The sequence below is a fragment of the Rhinatrema bivittatum genome, chromosome 1 (assembly GCF_901001135.1).
Source record: "Rhinatrema bivittatum chromosome 1, aRhiBiv1.1, whole genome shotgun sequence".
Taxonomy (NCBI): domain Eukaryota; kingdom Metazoa; phylum Chordata; class Amphibia; order Gymnophiona; family Rhinatrematidae; genus Rhinatrema; species Rhinatrema bivittatum.
The window spans coordinates 500,459,387-500,482,008 of record NC_042615.1 but is presented as its reverse complement, the minus strand read 5'-3'; the positions used below and the strand labels follow the sequence as shown (position 1 = coordinate 500,482,008).

The 22,622-nt window shown below is 42.4% G+C and overlaps 1 protein-coding gene across 1 annotated transcript in view; it reads left to right on the top strand.

Annotated features, from left to right (window-relative positions):
- The window catches only part of NT5DC2 (5'-nucleotidase domain containing 2), a 145,575-nt gene extending 123,368 nt beyond the window's left edge, over positions 1-22,207 (top strand). Inside the window, exons 11-14 of the mRNA XM_029609701.1 lie at positions 5,790-5,876; positions 6,002-6,142; positions 6,374-6,438; positions 19,581-22,207. Of these exons, the coding sequence (XP_029465561.1) occupies positions 5,790-5,876; positions 6,002-6,142; positions 6,374-6,438; positions 19,581-19,842 (555 nt within the window). The 3' untranslated portion in view covers positions 19,843-22,207. The remainder of the gene's footprint in view (positions 1-5,789; positions 5,877-6,001; positions 6,143-6,373; positions 6,439-19,580) is intronic.
- Positions 22,208-22,622: the final 415 nt, after the last annotated feature.

Genomic DNA, 22,622 nt, shown 5'->3' with positions numbered 1-22,622 from the left:
AAATCTGTTGCCAGAGGACATGATAAAGCAAATTAGCACAGCAGGATTTAAGAGGTTTAGACAGGTTCCTGGAGGGAAAAGTCCATAACACATAGTTTGCCATATAGACTAGAGCAGGGGTCGGGAACCCATGGCTCGCGAGCCAGATATGGCTCTTTTGAGGGCTGCATCTGGCTCGCAGACAAGTGTCGCCATACTTCGCGGTTCCCTGCTGACCCAGCTGCTCCCCGGTCCTCCGCCGCCCGGGCTTAAAATGCTGACAGCCCGGGCGGAACGCGGCAGGACAGCTGGAGTCAGCGGCACCGGCGTGCTCTCTTCTCCTCCCCCCCCCGCGGCCCGGAAGAGGAAGTGGAGAGCATCGGGTGCCTGCGCGGGAAGAAGAGACCACACTAGCGTGGTCTCTTCTTCCGCGCAGGCACCCGATGCTCACCACTTCCTCTTCCGGGCCACGGGGGGGGGGGGAGGAGAAGAGAGCACGCCGACTGGAGTCATCCGGGTGCCTGCGCGGGAGTCATCGGGTGTCAGCCGGGTGCCAGCGCTGGAGTCATCGCGCAGGCACCCGATGCTCTCCACTTCCTCTTCCGGGCCGCGGGAAGAGGAGAGCACGCCGGTGCTCTCTTCTTCCCGCGGCCCGGAAGAGGAAGTGGAGAGCATCGGGTGCCTGCGCGGGAAGAAGACTGCAGCGCGGCTCGGAGGAAAATGAAAATCTTCAACCGCGGCCGATGGGACTCCGCCTTCGCCTCCGCGAGGGCTGAAAATGAAGGAGGTTAGCGTTGGGAGGTGGCTGCTGCTGCCGCGAGTTCCCGGGGGGGGGGGGGGGGAGAGTGAATGAGCGAGCAAGCATGTGTGTTTGAGATCCTGTGTGTGTGAGTGAGAGATTGCATGTATGTGAATGATTGATTGAGAGCCTGTATATGTGAAAGAGAGTATGTCTGTGATTGAGATCCTGCCTGTGAGAGAGAGAGCATGAATGTAAGTTTACCATTGGGAACCTGTATGTGTAAGTTTGTAATTGAAAACCTGTTTGTTTGAAAGAGTATGTGTGTATGATTGAGATCCTTTGTGTGTGAGAGAGATCATGTGTATGTATGATTAAGAGCCTGTGTGTATAAGTAAGAGAGAGATCATGTGTGTCTGTGTCTGATTGACAGCTGGTTTAGGTGATGGAGCATGTGAGTATGTGATTGAGAGCCTGTGTTTAAATGAGAGAGAGAGAGCATGTGTGTCTGTGTGTGATTGAGAGCTGATTTAGGTGAGGGAGCATGTGAGTATGTGATTGAGAGCCTGTGTGTAAATGAGAGAAAGAGAGGACATGTTTGTAAGCATGTGAATGAGAGTCTGTGTGTGAGAGAAAAAGACAGCATGTATTTATGTGATTGAAAGCCTGTGTGTGTGTAAGCGTGAAAAGATAGACAGCATGTGTGTAAATGTGTAATTAAGAGCCTATATAAGTGAGAGAGAAAAAACATTTGTATATGTGAGTGACTGAGAGCATGTGTGTATAGGTGTGTCATTGAGAGCCAGTGTGAGAGAGAGCGCTGGTATGTGACTGAGAGAGGAGAAAGTTCCAAGCAAACCACCCCACCTCCTGCTAATTCAGAACAATCTCAGGACACCTGGATATCAAACGTTCCCAGGTATGCAGAGCAAAAAAATTTTTGTATCCTTATTATTTTTCATTACTGGATCTTTGTGTCTGCTATTTTGAAATATTTTGTTGGTATCTGGAAATGTTTTATATGAGTTTTTAATTATTGGATATTCCACTCATCAGCTGTTTCGAAATATGTTCTTTTTGTTAGTACAGTTTTACTGCTGATGATTTTATATTTCTTGATTTGTTTTATAAGGATGTGTGATGTTTCTTTTTTCCTTTGTTACGCTGCATACAGAGACTCTGGCTTGTTGCAGTTTCCAATTCAGTTTTTGTCTGCATGCTTCTTGTTATGCGTTTTGGTCTCTTTATTCTATGTTAGGTGAGGGACAGCACGTGATTCAGGTGAGGTTTTCTGCTGGCGTGTAGTTTCTGTGTAGGACTCTATAGCAGCCTGACTTGGTCCGTTTTCCTAATAGGAGATGTATTGGTGTCTTAAGGCCTGGTGTAATATTTTCAGAGACTTATTGTACTTTAAAAGTGTGATCTTACATAAAATGCACACATTTACTTGTATTTAGTTTTAAACATATTGTATGGCTCTCATGGAATTACATTTTAAAATATGTGGCGTTTATGGCTCTCTCAGCCAAAAAGGTTCCTGACCCCTGGACTAGAGGAAAGCTATTGCTATCCTTGGGAGTGAGCACTAGGAATTAGATCTATTTGCCACCTGGATTGGCTACCGTTGGAGACAAGATTCTGGGCTCGATGGATGTTGATCAGAGTCAGCATGGCAATTGTTAATTGTTAATTGTTATTCTCTCGTTATGACCTTCTTGTTTTCTATCCTTCATTCTGCCTATTGGTTATCCCCGCGCCCAGTTACTATCCCTGTTGAAATGTACTTTCCAACCTTGCAGTTATTATGTGAACCGGTATGATGTCCCCACAAATACCGGTATATAAAAGTTTCTAAATAAATAAATAAATAAATGTTCTATTGCCTGAATTAGACACTTCTTCCATTGGAGTTCCTCCAGCTCTACCTCAGGCCTTTGAGAGCATTGAGGCTTGTATTTTATTTAAAAACAAAATTGATTTGCCATCACCTATGCCAGATTCATAAAAGACCTAAACCTTCCTGAAAGACTTTAGACCTTCAATTAAAGATCCTCCCATACCTTCAAATGTAAATGTGGCTTACGCTCAGCTAAATGAGAGCATACCATTCAAGCCTTTAACAGCAAATGTAAAATTCCTTTCTTGGAAGACTTTTTATTTTTGATAGTTACTTCTGCCCAGAGAGTGAGCAAATTTCAATCCTCACTAGTTTTGAAAAGTTATGTATCTACCAAAATACTCTCAATTTTATTTTAATCAGTCCATTGACATATCAGCATTTTGTCCAAGGCCACATGCCAGTAGGAGCAAACAGCACAACTATTTGTCACCTTCAAACCCCAAGCAAGGTTTTTCATTTACAAAGAGAACTCTTTCAACTTGTATCTCTGATTGCAACTTACTGTTCTAAACAGTCAGGACAACTTTTTCAAAGTAAGGTGAAAGCCCATTAAGTCAAGGGTTCAGCAGCTTCCTTAGACCACCTTGGCTGTGCTTCAATAGAAGAGACATGCAAGTCTTGCAGGCTGAGAACCACACTGACTGGGGCAGCTGGCTCTTAAAACATTGGAATCCCAAGGAGGCAAAATGGTCCAGCAATCAGAACGCAGAGTGATTTGTTTTACGCTTCTAGAATTTGCATCTCCACTAACTTATTTATTTGAAATTTAAGTACTGCAGGCAGGATAATGTCTGTTAACGCCACAGTGGTAGCTTATATAAATCACCAAGGAGGGACCAAGAGTCCTCAGGTAAGCATCTTGCTTGAATGGAAAAGAATCTCAAGATTTTGTCGACAATATTCAAGTGGACTATTTCAGTTGCAGTGTGGTCGACCCAGGGAAATGGACTCTGTCTCAAGTAGCCTTCGATCAAATTGTAGCCAGATGAGTTTCAAAGCTGGATGTTATGGCGGCCATCAAGAATGCGAAGGACAAACATTTTTCATCCAGAATAAAAACAGTCTATCATGTAGAATCAATGCTCTGGTAGGGAGAGTACTTCAGAGAATCTAAGTCTGGTCATTTTAGTAGCTCCAGATTGACTGCGGTGTCTTTGGTACGCAGATCTCATACAGTAAATGCATAGAAGGCCTTTGAGGCTTCCATTCCACAGGGACTTACTGTCGCAGAGCCTAGTTCTACATGAAGATCCAGGTCAAATTTGTTTTAATGGCTTGGCCCTTGAAAGTGCACAATTCTTTACTATCAAATTAGATTGTGATTGAAGATATATGAAAATTTGGCAGTACAAGGAGGGTTCTAAGCTGTTAACATCTAAAACTGTTTTCCAGGGGCTATTTGTTCAGCCTGAAGGATTTTAGAGTTGCAAGCGCTTTCTTGCAGGGAGCCATTTTTGTTTACTAAGGATATGGTCATGGTTCATGCTGTTCCTTCTTTTCTGCCAAAGATGGTCACAGTCTTCCATTTGAATCAGATTATTTGTTTACCTTCAGCAAATGTGGATTTGGCTGAGTACAGACTACAACACACCTTAGATGTGAGGAGAATTCTTTTGAGATATCTGTCACTAATGCTTTCTGGAAGTGCAATCATAATTTTATGCTATATAATGGAGCGCAGAAAGATGAGGCAGCAAGTAAAGGTATGACAGCTCATTGGATTAAAGAGGTTATAACAGGAACCTAGGGGGATTTTGGTAGTCCCTTACCTAAACAGGTGAGGGTTCATGCTACAGAGCTCAAGTTACTTCTTGGGCAAATCTCAGGTTGGTATCCCCTTTGGAGGCTTGTAAGGCAGCAACTTGGTCTTAATTGCATTCTTTTTTTAAGCATGATCACTTAGATGTTGGGATCAGAGAGGAGGCCACCTTCACCTCAGAGGTGTTGAGAGCGGGTTTGACAGCATCCTGCCCTATTCAGGAGTAGCTTAGGTGCATCCCATTCTTCTGGACTCATCTGACTGGATGAAGAGGAAAGAAAACTTATTTCTTACATCATTTTCTTTATTTGAGTCCAGTCATACCAGTCCAATAGGTTCAAAGTGCAACCCTGCCAAAAAGGACAAAACCAAATTTAAGTGCCAAGGTGGAGCAGGAATCCTTAGTGGAGACCTAATATGTTTGATGCCCCTCAAAACAGAAAGACATCTGGCAAGAAGACAAGGGTCTGCCCAATATATGCCTCCCCTGTAGCATGTGAGTATTGCCACCTGCACAATCCAAGAATTAAGAGCCAAACCTTTGGAAAGAGCTTCCTGTAAAAAATCCAGAATCTCTAGCCCCGAAGCTTTACCAGTAGTACCCTGCTTCTCAGTGCACCAATACTCACATACTCTGCAAATTCACAAATAAACTAATGAAATGAAAAGCTTTCTAGCTTTTGAAAGAGTAGCCATCATGGATTGAGAATAACCTTCACTAACTGCGAGTTTCTGCTTTTATATAGGTGCGTGATTTCTCATTGTAAGGAACTTTCTACTTTTCCTTTTTTTCTCTCTCTGGAAGTCCACTGGTAGTTTTAAATTTATATTGTATTGGTTTGAGTTGAAATTGTCCATAGTTTAGCTTGTTATAGATAATACTAGCAGACTGAGGTCAGCAAAGATGCATATAAGGGGTGACGACAGCGAATCAGTTGATCTGTTTCCATCTGCTGATCAATAAACATAATCCATTTATCTGAACTGGTTTTACTGAAGGAAAGGAAATTATCAAGTAATAAGTAATTTCACCTTTGTTTTTCTGAGCTCTGGAAAGAGCTTTTTCATCTTTCGTCGGATGACATCACCCAACTTGTGTGGCTGATAATCCTGCCTACAGGTAACGCCTGAGAGCAGTAAATTAAGGTTAGCAACTTGACCTTTTATCAAGCTAAAAACTTTTTTTTTCTGCCCCAAATCATTGCAAGCTCTCATTTTAAACTGAATGTATCTATGTTTAACTCTGTGATTAGGGAAAGTGAGAGATTTTGGACTCTTACTGTGTAGGCCATTAATATTAGGGAAACTATTTGTGGAAGTGGTAGAATGTACACAATCCCAGAGCTCTGGAACAACTATTGAAAAATCACCTGCCATGGCTAATTCTACTTCATTTCTTCCATATGCTGCAGGGGAACCTGTTTGACTTCCTACGGCTGACGGGTTGGCGTGGCTCCAAGGTACTATATTTTGGAGACCATCTCTACAGCGACCTAGCAGTAAGTATCCAGACCAGTTATCACTCTCTCTCCTCTCATGGGTGCTGGCATTGGGATTGAGTCAAATTGCAAGGCAGGATTATTTCCTTGCTGAATTCTCTTTTCCATCTCAATCCTTCCCTCAGGATCTGATGCTGCGTCATGGATGGAGGACAGGAGCCATCGTGCCTGAACTGGAAATGGAGACTAAGATTGTCAACACAGAGCAGTACTCACAGTCACTCACATGGCTGCAGGCACTGACTGGCCTGCTGGAACGCATGCAGGTAAGTGAGGGATGGGTCAGAATGAGAAATATGTACTAAAAAAAACTCATATGGGATGTCTTTGAGCCCTGTCCATTTTTTCCAGTTGGCAGCAGATTTTCATTTTGTTTTTGTATTAATTTAATCAGTTTTTACTTTTTACCCTTATAGCCAGAGGAGCCAAGGGTAACCTGTTTTATAAGGTCCATACCATATGGTAGAACACTTCGCTGATGGCTTCTTGTCTTCTAGATGTTCCGGGATCCTGAATCTCAGCAGGTCCTTCAAGATTGGATGAAGGAACGGCAGGAGCTGAGGTACTTGGAAGTTCTGTTTGTGGTTTGTGGCATCTGTTGAGGACCTTAGGGGTAGATTTTCAAACACGGCGCGTTCGTGTACTTTTGCTGGCGCATCAGGCGCAAGCAAAAGTACGCGGGATTTTAGCAGATACGCGCGTAGTCGCGCATATCCGCTAAAATCCTGGATCGGTGCGCGCAAGGCTATCGATTATGTATAGCCTACCCCCATTCCCTCCGAGGCCGCTCCGATTTCGGAGCGGCCTCGGAGGGAACTTTCTTTTGCCCTCCCCTCACCTTCCCCTCCCTTCCCCTACCTAACCCACCCGCCCGGCCCTGTCTAAACCCCCCCCTTACCTTTGTTGGGGGATTTACGCCTCCCAGAGGGAGACGTAAATCCCCGCGCGCCAGCGGGCCGCTAGCGCGCCGGGACGTGACCTGGGGGCGGGTCCGGAGGGCGCGGCCACGCCCCCGGACCGCCACGGGCTGTAGCCACGCCCCCGGGCCCGCCCCAAAACACTGCCGACACGCCCCGAAAACGGCGCGGCGCTCGGCCCCGCCCACGACACGCCCCCCCCCTCCGAAAACCCCGGGACTTACGCGAGTCCCGGGGCTCTGCGCGCGCCGGTAGGCCTATGTAAAATAGGCTCACCGGCGCGCAGGGCCCTGCTCGCCTAAATCCGCCCGGTTTTGGGCGGATTTAGGCGAGCAGGGCTCTTAAAATCCGCCCCACAGTGTTTCACTGAGGAGGTTAGGGACACAAACCCCTATCTCATCCTGGAGTGGAACAGAATATGTAGCTTCTCTAAGGACAAGGAGGTTCACAAGTTGCATATGCTGACACATGGTATCAAGCAGACCAAACTTTCCAGAGCTATAGGAAAAGACTTTTATTGCACATGTGTGAAACTTAATATACTATGGCAGCCCTGCAGTTTCTTTTAGCTTTTTTTCCCCACCAGCCCAGCAGGCTCTGCAGCTTCTACAGTGTTCATATTAATTGTTCCTATACACCTTTACACCCATGCTAAGGAGATAACAGGAATTCAGTGGAAGCAAATGCACTGCCCTGCCCTTATCTGAAAAGACAGATTCTGACTTTGCCTACAAGGACTTCTGTGCCCTCGTTGTACAGACTTGGCAGCCCTCTAGGAGCTGCAAACTCTTGCTGAATTGGGCTGAAGTGCTCAGCTTCTTGATTTCTCCTGAAATCAATGCCTCAGAAATCACTGTGCTTTATCAGGAACATCAGTACACCAAAGACCTATCCAAAATTCAGACAGAACAGGCCACCTACAAACATTTCCAAAGGTAACCTACAATGGATTTGAGAGTATTCTTGTTGTAGCCTGATTCCTTCAACAGCAAAGGTTGTAAAAGAGAATTGAAGGGATCTTCAGGGAGATTGCGCCTTCAGAACTCTGTCCAAGGAATGTCAAACTCCCAGTGGGAACGTGCACAGAAGACTGGATATCAATCCTGATTCTACCAGGATATCCAAATTCCCTGGCTCCTGCTTTCCTTTTTCAGCCAAATAACTTAATCATCTTGGAGCCTTACCAGCCTAATCTGAAATCCTGCTCATAGAAGTGCCCCACCTGAACCTTAATAGGGCCAAGGCTGTTTCTGCATACACTTCACGGTCTCAAAAATGTCAGCTCAAAACTTTCTGTATGACAACTGTTGGCCATGTGAGCTATTGCTAGGTCCTACAAGGGAACTCCATCTAAGACCAAATCTGACTTGCTCACCAAGGTACTTGAGGGCTACTAGATTACCTCAGTTTGTTCACATCAGTTGGTGGTGTTACAATGTACACTGCCACCCAGTCTGCCTTCTCATAACCTAAAGGACAGAATTTCTGGAGCACTAGATGGCTGGCTCTGGCCCTCTGCCTAGACTTGAATCCATTGATCCTTCACTAGGATTTCTGCCCCTGCTTTCAGCTTTTCCAGATCATAACGCCTGTCACAACCTATAAGGCTCACTCCTGTGGCACAAAAGAACCATGAAGGAGTCTGCAGATCCATTCTCTGCAGCAGATAACAGTGAAAATCCACCTGCTCATGCTCCTTCTAATCTCTCTAAAGATATCACCTTGAGAGGAGAGCGAATTAAGTGAGACACATGGGCCAATTTGCCCTGAAGCCTAGGACTTGCAGAATGGACTATGCTTGGGGCAGACATGGAAATGGGAGAACTGAAGCATCAGGAGTGCTTTTTTGAGCCCATAACATCCAAAGCAACAAGACCAGTTTCTTCCTTGACGACAAGCTTCCCTATATTTGAGAGACAATTTACCATTCCAGATGATAATCAGTCAGCCTAGGAGTTCCATGCCTGCATAACCCTGGATGCAGCTGAATGGCTTTCTATCTCTGACTCAGTCCTGAATAGTCGGATGCCTGACAAAAGGAGGAATACGTGGAGGCCTTCACTACTTCTTGACTGACGGTATCTAGAGTCATGGTTAGCACAAAGGGAGAACCTGATAGCTGTGAGTGAGGGATCCAGAATATCTCAGCTGAGAAATGTCTGGTAGTAATTTCTGGAGGGTATAAGAGGGAATGCCCCTGTGTATCCTTGGGGGGAATAAAGAAAAGGTCTGCCATTTCTGCATGAGGACCCCAGGAATAGGAGAATTTGCAGCCTTTCCTGAAACACCTGGAATATGCCCCTGACTTCTTTTCAAGGGAGACATAGAGCCCCAAAACCTGTGACTGACAAACAGTCTAATACCTAAGGACAACTGGGAAATCCCTTGAATAGTGCACAGCTGCCCCATGCAGAAGCCCAAGTATTGCCATGAAAAAGCATTCCCATAACACAAGTCTGCAACAAATATGGGACTATTCCAGATGAACCCACTGCCCTGGAATACCTCCCTGAGGAAGGGAGATAGCTGCCAGAGCAGATTGCTTGTAGCCTCTGAAATGGCCCTGGCCAGGATTGGTATTGGGGGAGGAGTAACTTCGATAAGTAACCCTAGCCAGCCTCTGAACTTCTGTCTCTAAACTTACAGGACCATGCCAAAAGACTATTACCTCTTAGGGTAAAACTGTTCAAGACCAAGCTTTCAATGACAGTCACTATATGGGGAAGCTTCTGAGAAGCAGGGCTGTAAACAGTGACCCTATCTTAAACTAGGTCATGTGAGGGATCCGACCAATGTTGCTTCAGTATCATTTACTGCCAGTATGAGTCTCAACAGCCATGAATCAATCCAGGAGCTTCAGGTCCCACATAAGGTTTGAGATCTCACCTCTGCCCACCATTAGCTGAGGGAATGGTCACTATGACCTCCTCCAAGGGATGTTGGAACCAGTGCAAGAGGAGTCACAAAACCATTGCACATTGCAGCCTGGAGAGAGAGACTATAGAAAAAGAGATGTTTAAGCGGAGACTTAATTTTTCTATGTTAGGGGTCCCTGAACATTTTGTTTCCCTCCACTGATTTTGTCTTTAAAAGACAGGGCCTCCCCAGGTGATCCAATACCCTATCCTTGGGAAGGATATATAGATCTCTCATAGCCTTGGCAACCTGAAGGCTGCAATCAGATGTCTTACCCTGAAGAGATTTCATCTCCAATTGTCATAAGAACATGCCATACTGGGTCAGACCAAGGGTCCATCAAGCCCAGCATCCTGTTTCCAACAGTGGCCAATCCAGGCCATAAGAACCTGGCAAGTACCCAAAACTAAGTTTATTCCATGTTACCGCTGCTAGTAATAGCAGTGGCTATTTTCTAAGTCAACTCAATAGGTAATGGACTTCTCCTCCAAGAACTTATCCAATCCTTTTTTAAACACAGCTATACTAACTGCACTAACCACATCCTCTGGCAACAAATTCCAGAGTTTAATTGTGTGAGTGTAAGAATTTTCTCCGATATAGTTTTAAATGTAGCAGGAAGTACCGGGGGGGAGAGGGTTGCATACAAGCACCCAGGAATATGGGATCCTCCGACAGATTGTCTCCCTTTGCTCATTCAAAAGCTGTAGGTCGTCATGTTCTTGAATTAAAGATCACCAGCTAATCTCTCTTGAACTGCCTCCCAGCTGAGACATTGCCTCTTCAGAAGGGGATAATCTCCATTGTCCACTAAATTAACTTATCTTCTCCTTGTCCAGCCAGTTCTCTAGGACCATCCCAACCAGAGTGGTGCTCTAGCCCCCCAGACATTGCCAAGGCCAACCTGAGGTTCTTCTATGCAAGGAAATGGAGAAGGGCTGTCAAAGATTTGAGGAAGGGTCCAAAGGACCCAAGCAGAACCACTCCGGCATTTTTAAAACAGGCTGCAGCTATCTTCAGCATCACAAGCCTAATTTGGTCTTTAAAGTTCTTTAATTCAGCTGAAACAAGTAATGAGGTACTATGAAAGGGCCTGGAGGAAACTGAAGACCGAAGAGGTCTCAATTGTTTCTTTCAAGTCCTAAGGAATATAGAATTGCCTATAATGATGCTAGGAAGAAATATTTTACTACTGTGTTGATCAGCTCACTTAATCATCCAGCAGAGTTGTTTAGCTCTGTTAAACAAGTGATTGAATGCCCCCACCTGGATAAAACTGTTTATAGTTTTTCCCCCAGGAGTATTTGTAGACTTTCTAAAATCTAAATTAGAAGATATTGGGAAGCATATTAGTTCTCGGGTGGACAAGACCTCTAATTTGGAAATAGAACCTGGGAATGTGAAAGTTTTTGAGCATTTGGGATTTGTTTGAAGATATAGGGACAGCTGAATTTGAGAGAGTGGATCAGTGAAAAATTCTTACTGTATTTTGGATCCATGCCCTCTTCCTCTATTGTGTACTCTTCGTGAGGAGGTTGGTGAAAGTATGATTTCCTTTAAAAACAGGGGTTGTCCCTAGGAGTTAAACTTACCTCACAATCAAGTATCAAGTTATTGTCTGACTTCTGTTTTGTTTTCCCATAGGAAAATTGTTGGAAAAAAAGTTTTCCTCAATTGTCAGTTTTTGGCTACAAATCAAATTTTGCATCCTTTTCAATCTGGTTTTAGACTGCAACATGGTACTGAAACGTTGTTGAGATTTTGTCTGATTTCTACTTCAGATTCTAGATACTGGAGGGACAGTTATAGGACTGCTTCTTGATGTAGCTTCTACATTTTACTGTTTCTCACTCTATTTTGCTTCAGAGGTTGGAATCAGTTGGGATTTCTAGGACGGTTCTGCACCTATTTTGACTCTAGTCAGCAGCGGGTAAATATCGGGACCTGTCTGTTTGGTTTACTGTTCCAAATAGTATGCCTCGAGGCTCTGTTCTTGCAGCTACTCTTTAATATCTGTATGCAGCCGCTCTGCCTTCTTCATGACCTAAAGATACCATTTAGGATGTATGCTGATGATTTACAACTTTATTTTATTGTCATTGGAGATCTTAATATGGTTTTGAATAAAATCAGTTCTTACGTTCAGTCAATTTATAGCTGGATGGGACAAAATCATCTGGTCCTAACTTTCCAGAAAACGGCAAATAGACTTCCTGGCTTCGCATAATTTGAGTTCTTTAACATTGTTAAATGTGATTTGTTCCTTTTAAAGATTCAGTTCGTAATTTGGATATTATATTTGAAAACAGATTCTTTTCAGCAGCATTTTCAAAATATTTTAAAAATTGGTTTTTATAAATTACGTTTTTTAAGGCATTTGAAATTTATTCTGAATCAGATTTTAGATCCATCATTCACGCTTCCGTTCTTAGTATGTTAGACTATTGTAGCTCACTGTTTGTTGGCCTCCTTAGCTGTTGATTGTGAGCCTTGCAGGTATTGCAGAATTCAACAGCTCGTTTGATAATTGGATGTCAAACATCATGACTACATATCTCCTATTTTAAAGGAACTCCATTGGTTGCTGTTTGAATCGCAAATTCAATTTAAGGTCCTTATGATGGTTTATAAGTCAGTGAGGTCCATTGCTCCTAGTTATTTGTCTAATTTGTTACAGACCTATGTCCCAAAAAGGACATTGAGGTCTGCTGACAAAAATTTACTTTCTATTCCATCTGTAAAAATGGCATGGCTGAGTGAAACACGCCAGAGATCATTTTTTTTCTGGCCCTATTTTGTGGAATGCATTGCTATCCGATTTGCATTCACTCGACTTAAAGCTGTTTAGGAAAATGCTGAAATCAGAACTCTTTAGGCAGGCTTGTGGTTCTTTATGATAAACTATGATTTACAGTGATGTGATTTACTAATTGTTTTATTTTATTCAGCTTTTATGTTACTGCTATTTATTGTTCTATTGTATGCTTGTGTTTAATTGTTAATATATTTTGTAATCCATTTAGTATGTATTTTGATATAAACGGAATATAAACATTTTTTTAAACAAAGGCTCTCCAGGAAACCTTATTTGTGTAGAGGGGAAGAGACTGTTCTGAAGGCTATTCCTGACATCAGTCTGTTAGCAAGAGATAGGAGCCTCTATATGCCTGTAAGATTGCTAGACATACCACCATAGAGAGTAGGAGCTGTGCAGACTCTGCTATGCCTAAGGGTAAATATGTAGCCCCTATTGAACTTTTCCATTTGACTATTGGAGTGAAATAGCATAATTGACTTGTTCAATTTTTTTTTTAAACTGCAGTAAAATGGCTGCTGATCCTGTCAAAACATAAGTGCCAACCAGGCCCTTATCCATATGCACTACAGCTCTGCCTTCCCCCCAAAAAAGGCCAGACCTTGATCTGATGAACTCACCTCATTTCACTTTTGACAAAATGCCAATTATCCTTGGATTGTACTTGCCTATCTGGCACCTGTCTACTCATGAGCCAGGCTGACATGCTGAGCTGCTGTGACCTACCTATGGTGCCACGACACCTTTTTATTTTTCATAGAAATACCAGAAGCAAGAAGGGGGAGCAAGAGGGGAGGATGATCACCTCTAACCCCCTGACTAAGTCCAAATATAACACAGCATCATAAGAGACCTGGAGGCTCTCCAGGAAATGAGTACTGCAAGCCTTTTTTTTTTTTTTAATTAAATGTTTCTGCCTCCCTGTTACTCTCCAAGAATAGCGCATGATTGCTGTCAATAGCTCCTGCTGCTTGACCCACCAAAGAGACATTCACTAGGAACCACCTGGTGCTTGAGTCATTGGTGCAAGAACTACCCCAAATGTCTGTTCCCAAGGGGGAAGTGAGAAGCAGTCCCAACATCAACTGGAGTCCCCCAAGACTTTGGCCTATGCTGCCCTGGGAACCTGAGCCTAAAGCTTTAGTAGGAGTGGCCAACTCCTAATTTCTTCATCAGTCCACATGTATGCACAATCTGCTGGAGTAAGAGAAACACTGAAGAGTTGGAGACTGCAGTAGACCCCCCTATAAGAGAAATGAAATCTGTTTTCAACTTTTCTTCTCTGTCTCCATCTGCTGACAGGGGGACTTAACTCACTTATCTGGACTGGTCTGGCAGAGCTAAAGGAAAGGAAACTAACATGGAAGTTTACATTTCACCTTTGTGAAGACTTGTTGGTAGTTAGCCTAATCATGCCCTTAATGTAGGGATTATCTTGTTACTGGATTAATGGTTATAGAGTAAAGATTTTTGGCTGCAGCTTGATGTGGCTGTGATTTGGAAACCAAAACAAAGCAATTGTCTTTAGTTGTCTTAGCTTTGAGATAGGAAGCACCAGAGCCCTGTAAGGAGAGTAAAGTCTGCTTTGAGCTTTCTGTCTACATCTGATGGGGAATTTAACCCATTCATCTAGGCTGGTCTAGCATAGATGTTAAGGAAGTGGCTGCACAGCACAGGAGGCATAGAGTATTCATTTCTCCATACCTAGACGGTTGTCTCAAGTGATATTCTGAGGCTTTCACAAGGGAAGCCTTGCCTTTGGTGATTTGGCTCTTTGATTCCTCTTGAATTACAGAAAATCCCACTTATTTCCACATTGCCAGCTAGAGTTTATAGGGGCACTACTAGATGTGGAAAATATTAAGATCTCCTTCATCCATGACTGGGTGAACAGTACTTTAGTGGTAGTTTGCAGTCCATAACAGCAAGGATCATCTTTATGGCCTCAACTGCTCATATACTCCCAAGTTCCAAATTACCCATGAGGCAGTCTTAGCAGTCCCGGTGTTCTCAGTATTTCCAAAGTCGCAGTCACAGCATAAGAATGACTAGAGATCTCAACATCCTTAGCGGTATGACTGGTCTGGGGTAATCTTATTGTAGGATGTCTATTTCTAGTGCCACCAAGTGATACTCAAGGCTCATGTTGCTCTTCCTCAGTACATCTATTTCAGATCACTCTGTGGGAACTTGGAGCAATAGAGCTGACACTCATAGCATTACAACAAAAATTTAGAAACTTAGGTTAGCTATATATATTAGTACCCAGACTTTTATATTGACGAATGGTGCAGTAGCTAAATAATTGATTTAGGTCATTACTATCACTCTGTATATGTCATACCATATGTCAAACATTTTTCACAGAAAAAAAATGTTTAAATCAGTTTTAATCCAGTAGTCCAGTGTAAAGCAAATCCAAAAATAGTCATGCAGCATAACATATCTTCTTGCAAACTGTGCCTCAAAATGTTTTTACTTACCTTGCTATAGTCAGTGCAGCAAACAGTGGTGCAGTTCACAAGACTAATCACAATTCTTATGAGCAGTGAAAAACCATGGGAAACTTAAAACAAACTGATAACACAAAAAATTACTAAAAACATATCCAGAGATGGTACAATATTGATCAGTCAGCTTCCTTATTCAAACCATGGAGCTGTACCGTAGAGCGCATAACTCCATCTCTGTTTGTGACATAACTGTAGTGGTAACTCCCTGAGGCTTTTTTTTTTTTTTTTTTACAAGATTTTTCTAACCCTTATGGTACAGCATTTCCTTCCAATAGAACAGTGCTCATTCAAACCAACATTAATGAGGTAGTCATATTCTAAATAAATGAATTTGGCTCAGAGAGATTGAGGACAATGTGTACCATAGGATGTTCGCTCCATACACTGGGGAGAGGGGCTTCTGTATGCTTGCCTATTGATACTGCACATATCCAGGACCCTGGCAAAGCTGAAGCAGGACTGTCATCCTACTGCAGCAGAGCCAATTTGGCTCATGCCATCACTGACACTAGTTTCTCAGCACAGGTACAGGGGATGCCACCCCCCAGCCAATATCCCAGTGCTAGTTCTTAGCTCACATGTTGAGTGCAATAGTTGCTACTTAGATGCTGTTGCTTTGTGTCCAAAAGTGCTCCTAGCAATGAGGAAACAATCCACTAGGGGTTCCTGTGCTTCAAAGTGGAAGAGATTTTCAATTTGGTGTACAGAGGAGTCACCTGCCTTCTCTTGTGCAGATCAGTGTTTGCTCAACTATTTATCAATTACTGGCTAAAAACTAACTTGGTACGAGTTTCTCCGTACCCTAGCAGCCTACCATGACCAGGTGGCAGGGAAACCAGTTTCCAATTATCCCATAGTTTCCTATTTCTGCTTGTTACATTTAAAACCACCATTAATGCCCCCTTTCATACTCTGGATCTTCAGTGTGCTCCTCTCAAATAGGCTGTCCTAACCAAAGTTATCTGACCGTGAAGCTGGCTTTCCTCAAAATGGTAACTTCAGCAAGGAGGATTAGTGAATGCCAGGCACTAGGCCCCTACCCTGTGTACATGCATTCTTCCCCAATAAGGAAGTCTGGTGTACCCATTCAAATTTTTTGCTGAAGGTAGTCTCAAATTTTAATTTAAATCAGGAAATTATCCTGCCCCCCTTCTTTCCTAAACTGTGTATGCTGCCAAAAGATGTGGTACATACACTAGCTTGTCAAAGAACTTTGTCCTGTTTGGATAGAACAAAAGAAACCAGAACATCCACACAATTCTGTCTCCTCTGACCCAAATAGACCAGGATAGCCTGTGAACAAATGTGTGATATCCAACTGCTATCAAAAAGCAGGCTTGTCCTTGTACATGCTCACCAGGTCAGAGCAAGGACTACTTCCACAGCATTATGGCAGCCATGTGGAATACAGTATGCAGTATTACATCTCACTACTGCCTAGAGCAGGGATGGCCAGGTCCAGTCCTCGAGTGCCACAAACAGGCCACGTTTTCTGGATATCTACAGTGAATCTTCATGAGAGAGATTTGCTTGCACTGCCTTCATTATATGCAAATTACTTATGCATATTCATTGTGGAAATCCTGAAAACCTGGCCTGTTTGTGGCACTTGAGGAGTGAAGTTTTGCCATCCTTGGCCTAGAGGCTGCCTCCTCTCAAGACAGTAGGTTGTCAGTTGTCAAAAATCTATTTAATGAAAAAAACAAAAACCCAACCCCCCCCCCCCCCCCCCAAATAAGTTAAATATATGAACTCGGAAATTTTACTACAGATATTTCAGGGGAGAAGGCATAACTCTCATAGTATTAGGCTAATCGTTGCTGAAAAATAGTGCAACTTCCATAAAGCCTATATATTTATAATCATTGAACTTGTGCCTCCAACCACCTTTGAAATTTAAATTGTCTTTTGTGAGCAAGTGAATTCAGTGAAAAACCTCCTAAAACAACACACTTATCTTGAATGGTGAGTGCTTCAATCTCCGAAACCTTGATAGTTTAGAGAAGAGGACTAAACCAACACGGTCCACATTTCAGAAGCAATCACTTCCAGGGAAAAGCCTCTCTTCTTATAATCTTGAATTTCCTCATTTAGAAAGATTTTAAAATGAGGTTATGATACGAGCATCTAGGATGTGATGGTAAGATGAACTTCACGGAGTGTCTACATGGAATTTGACTACACAAAAAAATCTTTTTTAAACTAGGAAAAGTCAAGATTATAAGAAGAGAGGCTTTTCCCTGATTTAGGAAGTGATTGCTTCTGAAATGTGGACCATGTTGGTTTAGTCCTCTTCTCTAAACTATCAAGGTTTCAGAGATTGAAGCATTCACCATTCAAGATAAGTGTGTGTTAGGAGGTTTTTCACTGAATTCACTTGTTCACAGACTGAATTTAAATTTCAAAAGTGGTTGGAGGCATAAGTTCAATGATTATAAATATATATAGGCTTTATGGAAGTTGCTGAAAAATAGTGCAACAATTAGCCTAATACTATAAGAGTTATGCCTTCTCCTCTGAAATATTTGAAGTAAAAATTCCTAGTTCATATATTTTACTTATTTTTTTTGGGGGGGGTTGGGGTTTTTTTTGTTTTTCATTTATTGGAATTTCCTACCTTGGACTTATATTTTTAAAAAATCAATTTAAAACATTCATGATTAAACTCTTCCATCAATCACCCAAATAGCAGGTTGTCTTGCAGAGGGTAGATGGAAGGGAACATAGTTTCCACATGTTCATCCTGCTTGTCCACTGATATTCTCTGTGGACAACAGGACTAATAGTCCCACATTCCTCCCATCTCTTCTGTAGAGTTAAATTGCCTTTTTACTCTGCCTGCTGTTAGCTTTGACATTGAAGGGGCTTAGTTGAGAGCTGTTTGGTGCAGAGCCCATTGCATGTGTGCAAAGCTTTCTAGTCAATGAGCTGACACTCTCCATATATGGTGCAGGGCAATGAGGTTACCATATGTGGGACTGTTAATCCCTGCTGTCCATGAAAAACACCAGTTACATGTGAACTACTTTGCTTTCTGTGCAGCCTTTAGTTGTCTGACTCATGTGGAGCTTGCTTCAGGTGAAGCCCACTGTGAAGCCCCCAATATTGTGATGGTATATCAACATAGGTCTTGTGCAGCCGAAGGAAGCCCCTTTTAAACCTCTAAACTCTTGTGGGTTCAAGTTGCCTTATTTGGAAGGCTGCTTTTTAATGAGTCACTTCAGCCTGTAGAGTCAGTGAGCTCTAGATCTTTGTGATTTATCCATCTTACATTAGGTTTCGTCATAATAGAATGATACTTTGCACCTATCTCAGATTCCTGCCTAAGGGAAGAGTCTGACTTCCACCTTAGACATCCAACTAACATCCTTCTCCTCGGCCTTATGCCCATAAGGGGTAAGCATGTATTCATACTTTGGATTGTAAAAGAGCTGCTTTCTATCTGGAGTGAAATTAATCCCTTAAAAAGTCTTGACTCAGATAGACCTGATAGTGCTGTGACAAAATGCACCATTTCCAACTGGCTTGCAGATTGACATTAGAGGAAGCATGTTGGAGCCATGACAAACACTAGTTGCCAATCTAATGTGTGTCTTTTAAGGGACACCCACAAGGCTGCAACATGGAAATTCATTTATTTGTATCATGTTATTATCTGGACATTGTCTTCTCTCAAGATGCTATGTAGGGACTGTACATTCTTCACGGCCTTTTTGAGGGGTAGATCCCCCACCCTCTCCGAGGGAACGTTTTTATGATTTTAGAATTATCTTCCCCTTTGTTGCTTGCTTTTTTCCTCCAATGCTCAAATAAAATAGCAACGCCAACAAAAACCTGTTTTCATCTGTTAGGTGATTATTGTAATGTTTTCCCCTTTATTTGTTAAAGACAACCCTTAGCTAGGGAATCTCACTTACGTGATTAAACCTGCTTGTCTTCAGACAAAGTGAAGATCCTGATCTGCATCAGGTGTCATCAGAAGACAGTTAAGCAGTCACACAAACTCTGCCATTGAGAAGTTTTCTCCCTTCTGTAAACTTTGCTAAAATGGGAGCTGAAAAGCCATAGGACCATTGCAGTGCAGGAAGGTCTTGCACAAGTGCAGTAGACTTATTCAAGCTGCGAAAAACTTGTTCTGCTTGGTACCATATGCACTTATGAGACCCACTTATGTGACTAGGACTTGCAGTCTTCGGAGAACAGGTAAGCAACTTTGTATATCTTCCTAGCCACCAACAAGGGTCAGAGTGGAGTTGGGACTGAGTAGGCAGAGCAGGAACTATTACCTAATTGTTGAGGTTGGTTCTGTCTCATATTATCAGAGGTATGTGTGTTTCCAGTTTGTTGCTTGTCATTTGAATGCCTCCATCACATTTCATTCTGTTACATGTAGTCTTGCATTTTACCAGGAAAGGGAACTAAGGTTGAAAAGCAGAGCAGAATTGACTCGCATCTTTTTAGTCTTCCAGCCATGGAAATTTGTGTTGGTAGGTAACATCGCTTGTCTTTTTTTACATTTTTTCCCATTCTTTCCCCCTACCAGGGCTATGACCAAGAATCTGTTCAACCCCCAGTTCGGTAGCATCTTCCGCACCTGTCACAACCCGACCTATTTTTCTCGCCGCCTCTGCCGTTTTTCCGACCTGTACATGGCATCCATCAGCTGCCTGCTGAATTATGATCTGAGTTACACATTCTTTCCCCGCCGGACCCCACTACAGCATGAGGCTCCCCTCTGGATGGACCAGCTTTGCACCGGTTGCATGAAGACCCCTTTCCTAGAGGACATGGCCCACATCCGATAAATAACCAGAAGGATTGGAGGAGGGAGAGCAATTCTTCCTAAGCTGCTCCAGATGAAAGAAATGTCCTGCGTGACAGGACTATCAGGAGTGACTGAGTTACGCACAAGAAATGATTTAAAATATATAGATATAAACACGAAGACATTTTTTTTATACAGGAATTTTAGAAAATCCAGATGAGGTTGAAAGTGACTGTTACAAGAAGGATTGAAACAAAAGTGCTGTTCGTAAAGGTATGAATTTAAGCACTCTGTTTCCCAAAAAAAGTGGGGAATTATGGAACAAGATTGAAATGACTTTCCTGGGACCTCAACCAATGGGAGACATGGAGGATTCCTTTTCTTTCACCTAAGTCATGCCAAATATTATTGATCTGGTTTTACTTGCAATAACTGCTTGTGCTTCGGATAACCTTTTGGATTTGCAGTGTCCTGCTTATTTTCTAGCTTATGTCTTTGCAGCTGCTGGGAAGGGGAAAAGCTACCACTTACTTTCCAGCTAAAAAAAACACAGACGTGATTTCTTAAAGAAGGGATATGCAACTCCTTTTGTTAAGACTTCGCTGAAATTCGTGTGCTGCCATGCTTCCCAGTTTTACAGAAGTACATGTAGAGATCTTTAGGACATGACACACAAGGGAATTTTTAATAGCTGCTGAACACATCTTTGCAAGACACTGAGGGCATGCTTGGAGGTCTCTTAATTGCAGGTATTAGACACACCTCTTTGATGCTGTCCTTAATAGATTGGTCCTTAAAATATCAAAGCAGGTTTCTGGCGTCCTTCCAAAACAGCTATTCAGTATTAGCTAAGCACCAGGTTTTATTGACATGTATTGTACATACAGTATACATAGGTCAACTGCTGTTAAGATTAAGAAAGAAGAATCAGTCAGTCAATGTGTTCTGTTAGTGAGGTGAACCTTTGCAGAAGTGTGGGGAAGGGTGAGTTGTCATGCCTTCCAGTAAGGCCTACATATAGAAACATAGAAACATAGAAATGACGGCAGAAGAAGACCGAATGGCCCATCCAGTCTGCCCAGCAAGCCTATCTGATGGATGGCATGTGAATTGGGATTGGCTTCTTGTATTGTCACAGTTGTCTTAATGGCTAGATGTAGCACCAGGGGGTGGAGAATGGTACTAATACAAATCATGAAAATCAGTACTACAGTAGCATTAAAACACTTCAGCTTATGCTAATCATAACTGTTACTGAGACCTGGAAACCAGTATCACTTTAAGCTGAAGACAATTAGTCATTGCAGAACTAGTAACTTAATAGTACAGAAAGTGCTGAATCTTTATCGTCAAGCAAGAGTCACACAATTAGCTTTTTTTTATTTTATTTTTTAAATGTGTGATTGAGTACTGTAATAATGGAGGGGGCAAACAGATTTGCAGAGAGGTTATGATGCCATACTTGGACTTCTTGATTCCTAGTGAGGGCTCAACCTTACAGGGTTTTAATGTGATTGCTTACCATAGTTCTACAGTTCCACACAGACCTGGAAAAGATCTACACAACTCAAACTCAAATGTGATAAACATTTTGCAAAACACAGTTCCTCTTTAGGATATTTCAATTTAGAAAGTATGGTTTGTTTGGATTTTTTTCTATTTTGCTGCTGTTAAAACATGAAGCTTTTGGGGGAAGAGTGGGAGTAAGGGTGGATTTAATAGCATGTTACATTTTTAACTTTTTAAAAAATTATCAAGTTCCATGTATGGGAGGGGAGGAATCCTTACTTCCAAAAGGACTTTTAATTTGTGTGAGCAAATAGCAACTAATGTTAGCTGTATATGGACATGTAAAGGCCAGCAGTAAGACATGCTGAAGACCAGCATTATTGGGGCAGCTGCCCAGCTGATAGAGAAGGGCCTGACTGCTTATCTGCTTACTCAGGCTTTCCTAGTTGCTAAAGACTGCCTCTCCTTACTCATCTGGCATTCATGGTCACCAGTCAGTGAATTTTACATTTGAGTAGGGATCCTCTTCCCACCTTCACCATGGGGAAAGGAATGATGTCTTTATTTTTTTTTTTATTATATAAAAAATAAATGCTTTTAAACTGATTCAAATCAGAGGAGCTTTTTCTGTCTGTCTAGATGAGCCTCCCTCAAACCAGCATATGAATTTGTCTCTGTGCTGGTTACCTTGGTGTAAGCACTCATTTCACTGCTCTCTGCTCAAGCATTCACCCACCTTTTGTTGCTGGGAGAAATAGCTTTCCAGCAGCTGAGAAGTTTTTTGGTGGGTGTTAACTTGACCATCTTGCTGGAGTGTAACTGTTAAGTCGAACATTGTGAAGTAGCAACAACTTAAGTCTGTATTAGTAGGGAATAAAGAATGAAACATGACTCTTTCTGGGTACTGAAGCTGTGCTGTTCTCTACTTGATCTTCTCTAAACCTTTTTCTACCTATTAAGGTAGTTTGGTTGTAATTTGCTGTGCCAGGAGAATGAGTGAAGTGAAAGCTTTATCATGGGTATCTCCTTTATTGCAAATCTTTTCATGTAAGTTTTTAAATTCAGTTCTAAAATTCATGCCTACATGGTGATGATGGGGAATTTGAGAGGGCCACCCACCCCTGCATATTTGGTAGAAAAAAATCCCATCCACCATAAAACAAAATCTAATTCTCCTCTGTTTTCCCCTCTGTAAAACAGCCTGTATTCTGTCAATCCTGCCATCACCTGTCAAAGGTACAAAAACAGAGCAAGGACAGGACACAGACACTAAACTGCCCGTGCAGTATTTATTTAATAAGGGGTAGTATT